Source organism: Ornithorhynchus anatinus, chromosome 8, assembly GCF_004115215.2.
Source record: "Ornithorhynchus anatinus isolate Pmale09 chromosome 8, mOrnAna1.pri.v4, whole genome shotgun sequence".
Classification (NCBI taxonomy): domain Eukaryota; kingdom Metazoa; phylum Chordata; class Mammalia; order Monotremata; family Ornithorhynchidae; genus Ornithorhynchus; species Ornithorhynchus anatinus.
In genome coordinates this window covers 44,109,730-44,124,180 of record NC_041735.1, presented here as the reverse complement: position 1 = coordinate 44,124,180, position 14,451 = coordinate 44,109,730, and the positions used below count along the sequence as shown (strand labels likewise).

Sequence of the window (14,451 nt, the reverse complement as noted above, 5' to 3'; positions counted from 1 at the left end):
ATCTCTCTGGCCGTTCATTCTCGGTCTCCTGCGTGTGGTCCTCCTCCCCCTCCCATCGCCTAACTGTAGGGGTCCCTCAAGGGTCAGTTGTTGGTCCCCTTCTGTTCGCCATCTATACTCACTCCCTTGGTGAACTCATTCACTCCCATGGCTTCAACTATCATCTCTATGCAGATGACACCCAAATCTACATCTCCTCCCCTGTTCTCTCTCCCTCCTTCCAGGCCATCTCCACCTGGATGTCTACTCACCACCTAAAACTCAACATGTCCAAGACTGAGCGCCTTTATCTTCCCTCCCAAACCCTGTCCTCTCCCTGACTTTCCCGTCACTGTGGACGGCACTACCGTCCTTCCCATCTCACAAGCCCGCAACCTTGGTGTCATCCTTGACTCTGCTCTCTCATCTACCTGGCACATCCAATCCGTCACCAACACCTGCCAGTTTTACCTTCACAACATCGCCAAGATCTGCCTTTTCCTCTCCATCCAAACCACTACCTTGTTGGTTCAATCTCTCATCACATCCCGCCGGCATTACTGCATCCGCATCCTTTCTGATCTCCCATCCTCCTGTCTCTCCCTGTTTCAGTCTATACTTAACTCTGATGCCAAGATTATTTTTCTTCAGAAACACTCTGGGCATGTCACCCCCCCCACACACACACACAAATCTCCAGCGGTTGCCTATCAAACTTCGCATGATGCAAAAATTCCTCACTATTGGCTTCAAAGTTCTCCATCACCTTGCCCCTCCTACCTCATCTCCCTTCTCTCCTTCTACAGCCTAGTCCGCACACTCCGCTTCTCTGCCGCTAACCTCCTCACTGTGCCTCATTCTCACCTGTCCCGCCGTCAACCTCTGGACCACACATCCTAACTCTGGTCTGGAATGTCCTCCCTCCTCACATCTGCCAAACTAGCTCTCTTCCTCCCATCAAAGCCCTACTGAGAGCTCACATCCTCCAGGAGACCTTCCCAGACTGAACGCCCCCTTTTCCTTTGCTCCCCTCCCCATTGCTCCTATTCCCTTCCTCTGGTCTACCCCCTTCCCCGCCCCACAGCACTTGGGTATATTTGTACGTATTTATTATTCCATTTGTTTTATTGATGATGTGCATATATATATAATTCTATTTATCTATTTTGATGCTATTGATGCCTGTCTACTTGTTTTGTTTTGTTGTTTATCTCCCCCTTCTAGACTGTGAGCCCATTGTTGGGTAGGGGACTGTCTGTATCTGTTGCCGAATTGTACTTTCCAAGTGCTTAGCACAGTGCTCAGCACACAGTAAGCGCTCAATAAATACAGTTGAATGAATGAATGAATGAATAAATAAAGTAAAGAAAGCTTAACAGGCACTGGGGAGGGATTCCCCTTGTTCCATCCTTTGAGATGTTTCCTCAGAGCTTCTTGAGGGCCAGGATCTCCCTTGTCTACCATCTCTTTGGCATTGAACTCTTTCAAGTGCTTAGTACAGTGCTCTATACCCAGTAAACTCTCAATAAATAAAATTGATGGATCTTTTGTTGCCAGTCTTTTTTATTTTTGCTTTACTGAGGGGAGGTTTGGAGGCAAAAGCCTCTGGATTGGGATCAATAAATCACCTCAGCAAGCTCTAATCTTTAAATACCCTTTCCGTTCTGTGTGCAAAAATGCTAAGGAGGGAGGCAGATGTAGTACAGCAGTCAAACATTGGCCATTTGTAAATCCAGCCTAAGCTCTCATGCTGGTTGTTACTCTGGATTTCCACTGGAGATTTTATTGTACTAGTTGCATCAGAACTAGCCTGAATTATAGGCTAGGCAAGCCAACATTCTCTAGCTGGGAGACATAGCTGAAGAGTGTTAGCTAGTGTTGTTCCAGCAGCTTTAGTGTATGATCCACCCTGGACTGAACTTGGCACACATTGGTTCTGGGCTTAGTTTGGGGCAGTTTAAGAGTGGAACAGCCGGAGGGGTAGTAGCATTTTGGGAGTGTCCACTTGGCAGGGTGCAGTGGACTAGGGAAACAGAGAGTAAAGGAACGATGTAATCGTTCCCTGCCACAAGGAGCTAACTCTCTAATGGGAGAAAAACAAAAAAAAAATTGCAACCAGAGTGGTACAAGTCAATCATTGGGTACACATATACATGTGCATGTATATGAAAGTTGAGGCAGGTAAAAGTAGGTGTCATACGATGGCATATCCCTCCTGATGCTTGGATGCACTGCCCTCGCTCCACTCACCTCATGGAAGTGTGGCTGTTCTGCTCCCAGAGGGGAGGAGTATCTGAAAACTGGCTCTGACCTAGGGCAAAGACAGACTCCTCGTGGGCAGGGAATATGTCTACCAACTCTGTTGTACTGAATTCTCCCAAGCACCTAGTACAGTGCTGTCCACACCGTAAGCACTCAGTAAATGTCATGAATTGATTGATGTAGGCGTTTACCAAGGGTAGAAACAGTGACAGTTTCAGACCACCACAAAGGAATGATTTGCTTTGGGTTGGGGCGTTGAACATAGTAAAGGAAATTTGGAAGATTCTATTTGGTCAGGAAATGTATCTGTAAACTCAGTTGTATTGTACCCTCCTACCCGCTTAGTACAGTGGACTACACACAGTAAGCGCTCACTAAATACCATTGATAATAATGACGATTTTTAGATTAATAGCATGGTAAAAGCTGATCATTTGTTATCAACATGCCCTAAGTGAAACATTCTCTCCTATGAATGTTTGAATATTTTTTAAGTACTGAAAATTTTGGAATCTCATCCTAAGGTTCAGTTTTGCCTACCTTTTCGACTTTTCTGTAAAATTTCCTTCTCTAATCACTCTTTTCTCCCACCAAACCCAGCTCAAAGTCTTCCTTTCCTAAGTGAACCACCTAACTAGCCGTATTTTGCTTTTCACACCCCTGTATCTAACCCACTGCTCAAGCCTTTCTCATTCAAATGTGAAATTCCTTTATTTTATAAGCCCTCCTCAAAGCCCATAACTTTATTATTTTTACCATTATTAGTATGGCAGTTGTTAAACACCAACTCTGTGAAAAGCACTACATCAATCTAAGCGCTGGGGTAGGTACACGATAATCATGTTGTACACAATTCCTGAAGGAGGGCTCCTGATCTATCAATGAATCAATCATATTCATTGCACTTGGGAGAGTACAGCATAACAGAGTTGGTAGTCATGTTCCCTGCCCAAAATGAGCTTACAATCTAGAGGGGGAGACAGACATTAATATAAATGAATAATGACTATGTACAAGTGATGAGGGAAGTATGAATAAAGGGTGAAAATGCAAGTGCAAGGGTGATTCAGAAGAGAGTGGGAGAAAAGGACAGGAGGAGGGAGAAAAAAGGTATTTCTTACTATTATCTCAATAGCCCTAAACACTAACGTGCATAGGTGCGTATTTAATTGCCTATTTTAAAAATTATATCAATATCCTTAGCCTTCCACCACTCAAATTTCCCATTTCCTGTTTAAATGCGAATACCATACTCTATGTTTTCTGGGGTACCAACCAGAGGAGAGCAACAAAAGATGATCTAATTGGTACTGCTTACTGCATGCGATCTCTTCTACCATTCATTCCCCTAATTACCCAGATATTCATGTTTTCGTCAAATGAATGTTTGGGCCCAAGAGTATGCAGTTCTTTAATAATGTCCTTTAAGTAGAAATCTTTAGGAAGAAATTCAATTATAAATATACAGCTAGAGCCTTCATGGCAGGGAGTGAGAGAGAATCGGTAGCATATTCATGCTTGCTGTGGTGTAATGAAAATCAGGCCCAGGAATAAGTGTTATCAAGTAAATCCTACCTCCGTACATGTTCCTTTGTTTGATTTTCTTGGGAAGCCAAGGAGGGTTCCCACTGCAGAGTGAACGCCAAGTACCTGTCAGCCCAAGCTTTAGCAGTGATGGGCAGTGCCAGGAATTAGCAGTGTTTCTTGGTGAGACTCGTATGCCACTTCTACTTCATATGTTAAGCTCTACCAGGAACATGTGTAGTTATGATAGGCAAGTGGGGTGATGTACTTCATAGATTTCCAGTTTAGAAGCCAGGTGACATTTTCTAGTACTCTTGGCCTTAGTCTCTTGCCCTCTCTCCATGCGTTAGTTTCCATAACAAGAAAACCTAGATAATGAGACCTCGCTTCCTAGGCTGTTTCATGGAGAAACATATACCAATCCCAGCTTTCAGTTTGGGGGGGATCAATTCACTCAGTAGTTAACTTTAGCTTCCAGTAGTGTTACCCTCTTGGGAAAGAATATTGGTTTTATTATTATTGATGGCATTTAAGGGCTTACTATGTGGCAAACACTGTTCTAAACACTGGAGTAGGCACAAGTTAATCAGGTTAAACACAGTCCCCATCCCACATAGGGCTCAACGGGCATTTCATCTCCATTTGACATAGGAGGAAACTGACACACAGAGAAGCTAAGTGGCTTGCCTCAGATCACACAGCAGACAACAGGCAGTGGTGGGAGTAGAACCCAGGCCCATACTCTTTCTACTTGGCCATGTTGCTCTTCATTTATCTAGACCACCAGAGGTCCATTTCATTCACTGTGTTTACTTTGATGTCTAAATAGTTTCCTAGAGGCCTGGGGGGGGGTGGGGGGTCGATGTTCCTTTCAAGTGGCTACCTTGTTCCCAGGGAACCTATAATTTGTGATTAGAATTCCCATCCACACTGCTTAATCCAAATTTCATCCAGCAAATAGCATTTCCCATTCTACCCCATTTGCAGGGCCTCTAGAGACCCAGAAAAAATGTGTTTGTTCATTCTAGATCAAGGTTCATAGTTCTGTCCTGAAAGTATTAGAATGTCAGTCACATTCAATAATGGAATATTACTGAAGTGAAAAGGTCCCTCTCTGCCATTAAAAACTGTAATTTTATGCGGTCTAAAGGAGAATGTTTGTGACACTCCAGAGTGATGAACACACTTTTTTGGATTTGAAATAGCAAAGGCTTTTTTCTTCCATCAGATTGACAATTTTTTTGGCATTTTCCAATCAGAATTATCATTCAATTATGAACATGCCGCTTTTTCTGTCACATTCTCAGAATTTTAAATAATGGGTATCTGGCCTATCTATGTATGCTCCTTGAAGGTAGAGACTGTATCTTTTATTGGGCTTCCCTAAGCAATTACTGCACACTAAGGGCTGTTCTACATGGTGGAAACCAAACGTTGTAAAACCTATGTAGTCTATCAAACCCTCTCATCTCCCAGGAACCTAGGAACTGACCTCATCCTAGCCCCTAAGTGATATAATGCAGTACCTACTCCCCTATCTGGCAGATCCAGATCTGTTTATTTTGAGTCTGAGAAGATCTAACAGTTAAATTATCTGTTTAGGATCTAGGTGTTACCTTTGAGAGATTTACATTCGATTCTTTTTAATGGCAGTTTGAAATAAGCTGGCTCAAGTGATATGGAAGCAAAGGAAGGGCAAGGTACTTATTTGCCTTTCTTTTTCTCCCTCTAAATCCCTGTGCACTCGGGTATACACATAGAAGCAGCCATTTGGTTGTAAGCATTTTAAAAGCATGGAAGATTGCTCTGTGCATAATAAAGTGTGTCCTCTAAAAACATAAATCATTGGCGACTGACACAAGATTGAAAACACAGTGGGGGAAAAAAAGGCCAGCAGTCCATAAATAGTTGTGATTTGTTTTCAGCCACAAAAAAACCTTACTCCACTTCAGAATGTCAGTAGCTAAGAGTGAGCAGCTGTTCAGTTCAGCAGCCAGAGATGGGGCGAGTGAGACCTACATTCTCACAGAGCAGAAGAAAATGAATGGATTATAATTTCTGTGTTCTCCATCTAAAGGAAAATCATGACGAGCATCATTGGGATATGAAATGAATCCTACTTAGGAAGGACCTTAACTCACCTATGGGTATACCACTTTTGTTATTTGGGCTTCCTTATGGTACATATTTCATCTCCACACAAGTGTTTTATCTATCCCTTTGTTTTTTTTGTTTTTACTGTGAAAATAAATCTTCATTTTTTTCCCAGTGTTCAAGTCCCCTCTTTTATGGACTTCGTAACTATTAACACTTTCGGTTGTAATGAAATGAGCAGTACAAATGGATCATTATGAATACTGAAGGATTTCTTTTTATATTCTGTTGAAGTCCTCTTCCACACAATATTAGCAATCTGTATCCCAGCCAAAGCTAAACAATGGCAGTTGCAGTAATGAACACTTGCTGCATGCTGGCCCTTGGTATGAAAATAGCACAGAGATACAAGCTGGCATCAGTCTTTAGCAACCAATTTCAGACTTGATTTTAGATTCTTTAAGTCTCTGTTTAATAGACTAGTAGTGTGTGGTTAATGAAAGCTATCAACCCTTAGTTAATATAAGGGGAAATTCCTAAGAGCTTTGGTGTCAATACTGTATGATGCACACAGTAACTGAGCACCTTGGTTTAAGGATCTTCATTCACGTTACCTACTTTCTGTATGCCCTGTATGTCCTGTTTATCCCACCGCCAAACCTTTGCCCTCGACGTCTGGAGCTCCCTCTCCCTTCAAATCTGACAATCTGCCACTGTCCCCACCTTCAAAACCCTTCTAAACTCACAGCTCCTCAAAGAGGCCTTCCCTGACTAAACCATCATTTCCTCTGGCCATCCTCCCCTCTGCGTTGACTCTGCACTTGTCTGTGTAGCCCTTTAGCACTTATGTAAATACCCTTAAACTATTTCCCTTATAAATTATGTATTTTAATATATGTCTCCCCTGTAGACTAAGTTCCTTGTGGGAAGGGACACGACTACCAACTCTGTTGTACTGTACTTTCTCAGGTGCTCAAATGCCATTGATTGATTGACTGATGGCCGGCCTCTACTACTGATTAATTTTGAAATTTGTTCAGTTAAGGCTTTTAGTTTCTTTGTTTTTTACCTTCTCCTTCTCCCTTTACAGATTTTCCTAACTTTCATCTTGGTTAGGGAGGGGGGATGTCTTTTGGGGCAACGCCATCACCTAGGGCATTTTGTGTGATAGACAGGGTTAGTGGGAATCTTGAAAAGAGTTGGCTAATGTACGTAGGAGTTATGTTAGCAGTTTCCTGTCAGTCAATCCGCACTAGGCTGATACTAAGTGCATTATGCTCCTCCCACTGCCCTAGCTGACAGGGACAAGAGAGCGCGAGGAGTACTGTACTGATCTCCACCACCATGAAAACAGAGTAAGGGCCCAATAAATTGAGAAGCAGTGTGGCCCAGCGGAAGGAGCACAGGCCTGGGAGTTCAAGGATGTGGGTTCTAGTCGCAGCTCTGCCACTTCTGCTGTGTGACCTTGGGCAAGTCACTTAACTTCTCAATGTCTCGATTACCTCATATGTAAAGGGAGCGAGCCGTATGTGGGACAGGGACCTGATTACCTTCTAACTACCCCAGCGCTTAGAATGGTACTTGGCACATAGTAAGCACTTAATAAATACCACAATTATTATTATTATTGTAAATACCACTGATTGATATAGTCATTACCTTTGGGTGGGTCCTCAGTCTCAAAATCTGTTTGACTAGACCAGGGGTCATACATCATTTATGAGAGGGGTCATCATCACTAGCATTTCCTCTGACACTGGACATGAACTTTCCATTGTACAATCAAATGTACCCCAGTGGGTTTAGTCTTTCTAAGTTTGCCATTTGTTCACAAAATGTATCTTCAGCTCACTCAGAAGATAATTTATTAAAACCTTCATATAATAATGTTGGTATTTGTTAAGCGCTTACTATTTGCAGAGCACTGTTCTAAGCGCTGGGGTAGATACAGGGTAATCAGGTTGTCCCACATGAGACTCACAGTTAATCCCCATTTTACAGATGATGTCACTGAGGCACAGAGAAGTTAAGTGACTTGCCCATAGTCACACAGCTGACAAGTGGCAGAGCTGGGGTTTGAACCCATGACCTCTGACTCCCAAGCCTGTGATCTTTCCACTGAGTCACACTGCTTCTCATACGATAATGTCCTCAAAATCAAATAGCATGCTAGTGAACCAGACAATTGGTACTTGAATTCTTAATGTATTTTAGGACTTACCCTTAAACATGGGTTTGGAAAATTACATTCTAATGGGGATATAGTATCATTGACTCTGTTACCTTTCAAACTGTTTGCATGCTCGAGTGAAAGTAATAAGGTCAAAAGTTTAGGGTAAAGTAAAAACACTGGCCTTGAAGCTTTTGCTGTCCATTCCCTTAAGCCTTCCCCATGCTCGGAACTAGCCTTAAAAAAAAGTTGATCCTGTTCTAAGCTGCAGATATACCAATCTTATGGCCTTTAATCTAGCAGGGCATTTGGCATATGTATCTACTATCCTCTAAGATTAGCAAAGATAGCAATATGACTGTCACTGGAAGTAGAAGATGTGCATTTTGTTTATTCTGCACCTGCATTAAGGTCTTTCCACTGTGGCCTGAGTGAACTATAATCTAGGCAGGTCCAGTTCTCATATAAATACACAAATAATCTAAGAGCTCAGACAAGAGTTTACATTTGGAATGGACTTTTATTGAAGGATAAACTTACTGGGGGTGGATTTCAAGGAACAAAATGCCAGTATCAAGACCCCAGGGGATAAGCTACAGGAAATTGCCTATTGCTTATTTGGTTTCCAGCTCCTCAAAACATGAAGCCTCGAGGAGGGAAATGCCTGCACACACAACTGTTATCCTCCAAAGGTCTGCTCTTGGGAAGGATGTGATAGGTCAGTCTGACACTTCTTAAGATGTGTCTGTAGAGCACCAAGTCAGTCAGAGTGCACCAATTTGCCAGAGAGAAAGTCATCTTCCCAGAGGCTATTTTTTTTTTTGAACAATGAAGCCTCTCCTCTTCAAATACTTCTTTCACCATTTAGGTGCTCCAGGTCTTTCTGAGCACAGTATCTTATCTCACAGGCTATACGCCTGGTCATTTAATGCTTCATCTTTAAAATCCATTCGTTGTTATGTGGATGAATTCTGACATGCTCATTTCTGGGAAGGAAAATCATTTAGTTTTGTTACCTTACTCAGTTGGTGAAGGGAGTGGACAATAGATAATAGATGCGGGGTTCTTCTAATGGTTTGAACAAGACACTGTAGAATACCAGTCTGGTGACTGTACAATTCATTCAATAGTATTTATTGAGTGCTTACTATGTGCAGAGCACTGTACTAAGCGCTTGGAATGTACAAATCGGTAACAGATAGAGATAGTCCCTGCCCTTTGACGGGCGCACAGTCTAATAGGGGGAGACGGACAGACAAGAACAATGGCAATAAATAGAATCAAGGAGATGAACATCTCATTAAAACAACAGCAAATAAATGGAATCAAGGCAATGTTCATCTCATTAACAAAATAAATAGGGTAATGAAAATATATACAGTTGAGTGGACGAGTACAGTGCTGAGGGGATGGGATGGGAGATGGAGAGGAGCAGAGGGAAATGCGGGGAAAAGAGGGTTTAGCTACGGAGAGGTGAAGGGGGGCGGTAGAAGGAGTAGAGGGAAAAGGAGAGCTCAGTCTGGAAAGGCCTCTTGGAGGAGGTGAGCTTTAAGTAGGGTTTTGAAGAGGGGAAGAAGAGGGGAAGAATCTAAATAAGGGTACAATCTAAATAAGAAGCTGTAACCAAACTACAAAAACACATATATACCTGCACCTAGAGAAAAGAAAACACTCTCTCTATTGCTATCGATGTTGTTTTGTTATTGTTAGGCAATTACTATGTGCCAAGCACTGTAGTAAGCCCTGAGATAAATACAAGACACTGAGAGTGGACACACTCCCTACCCACGTGGAGCTCACAGGGAGTAGGAGGGAGTAGGATTTAATCCCCATTTTACAGGTGAGGTAACTGAGACACCGAGAAGTTAAGCGACTTGCCCGAAGTCACACAGCTGACAGGTGGTGGAGCCGGGATTAGAACCCGTGACTTCTGACTCCTAAACCCGTGCTCTACAAAACAGCTCTTTCCCTTCTCCAAGTCACACAATCAGCCGGGCTAGACTACCACAAAGCAATGCTCGGTGGGTGGTAGGTAGCAGGTTTGGGAGAGCAGGGAATGTGTTTGTTTATTGTTATGTCATACTCTCCCAAGCACTTAGTCTAGTGCTCTGCATACAGCAAGCGCTCAATAAATAGTGAATGAATGAGTGAATGAACAAGGTTACTAGCCCTGGGAAAGCCTGGAATTCTCTCTGTGAGGCAGCTACAGAGAGTGACATCAAGGTTGTCCTCAGCAGTGGGCCACTAAGAAAGCATGACAGAAGTCTCAAAGATATCACTCCCATCATCACATTCAAGTTGAAAGATCAGATTGTGTCTGCTATCCTAGCGTCTCACTTTTCCCTATTGCTGGCTAGATCCTAGATTGACACCTAAGAATATCACTGACTGCAAGCTCCCAGAAATGCAACATTACTTCAGACTGCAGAGTGATACAGCAAACGTGACCTTTGCAGCCACGCTGGAAACAGAAACACAAGGATCAGCACATCTTAATGGCATTTTCTGAGTATCTATTGTTTGCAAGAGCACTGTGCAAACTAAGCAGTTGGGAGGCTACATCAAAAGCAAAAGATAGGGTCCCTGCATGGTAGAGACTTATACTCTTGGAGAGTCTTACAATCCATTCCATAGCATTTTTCTTCTTACAAAAACATCTGACTCTAAGCTTCTGTGTTCAGAGATCCTACCAACTGCATCTCACTGTTCCACGCACTTAGTACAGTGCTCTGCAATAAGTGCTCCATAAATACTATTGATTGATCTGATTCCATTAGTAGAGGTGGACTCTTGTCAACTGTTTTTGGAAAATTTGGCCTCTCTGACAAGTTCAACAAGATTCTTAATTTGCTCCCCCGGTGGCTTGGTTGGTCATGAGAGAACTCAGGGTGTCGTATCTGATTCATTCCCCCTCACGATCCGGGTAAACAGGACTTCCTACTATGTTTAATCCTCTATTATTATTGATAATAATGATGATAATAATGATGATAATACCGATGGTATTTGTTAAGCGCTTACTATGTGCCAATCACTGTTCTAAGCACTTGGGGAGATACAAGGTAATCAGGTTGCCTCACTTGGGGCTCACAGTCTATATCCCCGTTTTACAGATGAGGTAACTGAGGCACAGAGAAGTTAAGTGACTTACCCAGAGTCACACAACGGACAAGTGGCAGAGGCCGGGATTAGAACCCATGACCTCTGTTTCCCAAGACCATGTTCTTTCCGATAAGCCATGCTGACACGGTTATGTTGGAAGATGCAGCAAGGACCCGGATCCAGGTTTTAGAGCATGATTTCCATTATTAGGCAGTCCTTCCTCAGGCCGTAGACATCATCAGAAATCTTATGAGTCAGTTATCTAAGAATTGTTACTATATGAAGATGACTGTGCTCTCAGCCCCCGCCCCCCACTCAAGAGAACATGCGGACAGTTGTAAACTCTTGGGCGGAGTCAGTTTGGTACTAGGGACTGATAACCAGGCAGTAATGTATCTTCCTGCCTTTAGGAAACCCTACCCACAATCCAAGATTTTCACTGGCAACAGAGAACTGAATAGGGTCATAGAATTCTGTTACTTTATCATCATTGTGGTATTATTAAGCGCTTACTATGTGCCAGACACTGTACTAAGTGTTGGTGTAAATAAAAGCAAATCAGGTGGGACACAATCCCTGTCCCACATGGGACTCACAGTCTCAATCCCCATTTTACAGATGAGGTAAATGAGGGACAGAGAAGTGAAGTGACGTCCAAGATCACACAGCAGACAAGTGGCAGAGCTAGTATTAGAACCCAGGTCCTTCTGACTCCCAGGCCCGTGCTCTATCCACTAGGCCACGCTGTTTTTCTTGATTCACCCAATCCTGCCCCAGGCTCCTGCCTCGGTAGCGGACCGAGGAGACTCAGTCAATCAGTGGTATTTATTGAGTGCTTACTAGGTGCAGAGGACTATACTAAGCTCTCGGGAGAGTACAGCAGCATTAGCAGACTCGTTCCCTGCCTTACTACTTAATGTAGCACACTACCGGGTCATGCAAGGGTAGACAGGAAATTGAAAATCAAATTGAGATCAGTACATCCTGTGGGAAACTATCAGATAAATAGACCGTGAAGCAACATGATCTCAGGCTTCAGTCCATACTGAAGATCTATAGAGGCAGTAGGTTGTCCAACTTTTGCTACCACTGAAAGACCCACCTAGACTCACGAGAAATGCTACACCTAGGTTTTTGAGAAGTGCCATTAGCGTAATTTACGGCCCATGCTCCACATCAGATGGCAAGACAGGATCACAGACAGATAAGTCCTGTCACTCAGTCAACTTAAATGAAAGTCAGTCATATTTACTGAATATTTACTTATGCAGAGCACTGTACTTAAGTCGTGCTTACAACTTCTGTTCAGTAAATAACCCTCGCCTGCTTTCCACAAATGTATATCCAGAAGAAAAAAAATATAAATTTTTATACAATTTTATTCAGTGTTTAAATTCTGCCCCAAATAATTTGTCTTTCATTGAACCTTTACAACCAGCAGATGAAGCCACAGGACACCAGATATCTTGTGAGGGGAAAATGAATGACTGCACTTAGGGACCAAAAGTATTCTTAGGTTCAGTGCATTATGGCAAAGTCATAAGCACATAGTAAGTGCTTAATAAATACCATTATCATTATTATACTCAAGCATTCAGGGATCTTTTATGGGTGTACATTGCATCCACTGGTGTTGAGTTATCATTCCTTCATTCATTCATTCAATAGTATTTATTGAGCACTTACTATGTGCAGAGCACTTTACTAAGCGCTTGGAATGTATAAATCGGCAACAGAGACAGTGTCTGCCCTTTGACGGGCTTACAGTCTAATTGGACTAATCAGTCTAATCCTTCATGCATGTAGTTCTACATTTAACAATTTATCTAACAGAATCCCACTTTCTGTAGCTCTGAGTGTCAGTGTCAAGAAGTCCAGACCGGTTTCCATATCAAAGAAAGAAAATCCAGTTCCGAGATTTTGGAAGAAAGATGAGAAGATAAAGGAAGGGTGTCAGAAGCGAGAACTAGAAGAATTATGTTCCTGAAGAATAGTTACAAATCCCTGCAGATTTGTTCTGTAATTTAAGGCCTTCAAAATCCTTCATAAGCGTATCATCAATTCTCCCCTAAAAGAATGTTTTTAATTCTGAAAATGAAATAAACGTCTAATGCGAATTCTCTACGGGCAAGGATTCAGAAGAAAAAATGGGTACAGCAAACGAAGTGATGCTTATTGCTTCGATAGATAGTTTCCAAAATCATCAAAATATACTGGGGGTAATTCAGTCGCGGCACTAAATTTCCAAATGGAGAAAGTTCAACACTATTTTTGTTCTGTCATCTTGTTATTTTGACTGCAGACGGTACTCCAGGGACACCAGCAATATCGACAACGACAACCGTGGAAATTCGGAAAAGCAGTGTTATGACAACTGAGATCACCTCCAAAGTGGAAAAAAAGCCCACAACAGCCACTGGCAACAGCACATGTCCTTCCGTGGAGACTGAAGAAGAAAAGGCAAAAAGGCTCCTTTACTGTTCGCTATGCAAGGTTGCTGTCAACTCCGCCTCACAGCTGGAGGCGCACAACAGTGGTGAGATGTAGCAATTTTGTTTCTGTCTCAACAGCTCTGCAATTATCTTCCTCTGAATAGATTAGATCTTTTGCAGCAGGGGACAAAGAGGTGGCAGAAAACTGGCAATTACATGGAATTCATTAACCATTAAAGAATAAAAATGACAAGCAAAGTGTCTTTTACATGGGGGGAGGAGTTCCACTGCATGCAAGCTACCTTTAAAAGAAATCAGTCTCTTTCAAGTTTCTAAACAGTAGGTCATTATGTGACAAACCCATTACACATGCTAACTCACTTCTGCACTAAACAGGATTTACGAATTTTTATGTAGCCTCTGTGTGCTTGCTGATCTGGTATGGCTTCCTTGCAAGAGAGCCAGTAACTCTAGACTTGTAACCTCCTTATGGTCAGGGAATTCTCTGACCAAGCGCTTAGAACAGTACTCAGCATATAGTAAGTTCTCAATAAATACCATTGATTGATTGATTGATTCTACCCCTGCAAAGATGAACGTTGCTCTTCCATTCTTATTGGGTTCTGAGGGATTTTATAGTCTGAGTCCCTGAGTCAGGAAGCATGACTTTTCCAATGATACCGGGTCGCAAACCTCTGAGAAATTGTAGCAATTACCTCACACTTGGTCGTATAACTATAACCAGTATTGGCAGACTGGGAAATGTCAACCAATCAGGGTGCACTGATGCTGTTCAGGTATCGATCTGTGACTCCGGTGCGGGAATCGCATGGGGCGACCAATTCTTTCAGTCCTCACATGCCTTCTGTATATGTTGTGCTGCTAGAA

The 14,451-nt window shown here is 42.5% G+C and overlaps 1 protein-coding gene across 1 annotated transcript in view; it reads left to right on the top strand.

The window, feature by feature from the left end:
* Positions 1–14,451, top strand: part of ZNF385D (zinc finger protein 385D) — a 538,924-nt gene that overhangs the window by 512,669 nt on the left and 11,804 nt on the right. The window contains exon 7 of the mRNA XM_029070585.2: positions 13,434–13,667. Coding sequence (XP_028926418.1) covers positions 13,434–13,667 — 234 coding nt within the window. The remainder of the gene's footprint in view (positions 1–13,433; positions 13,668–14,451) is intronic.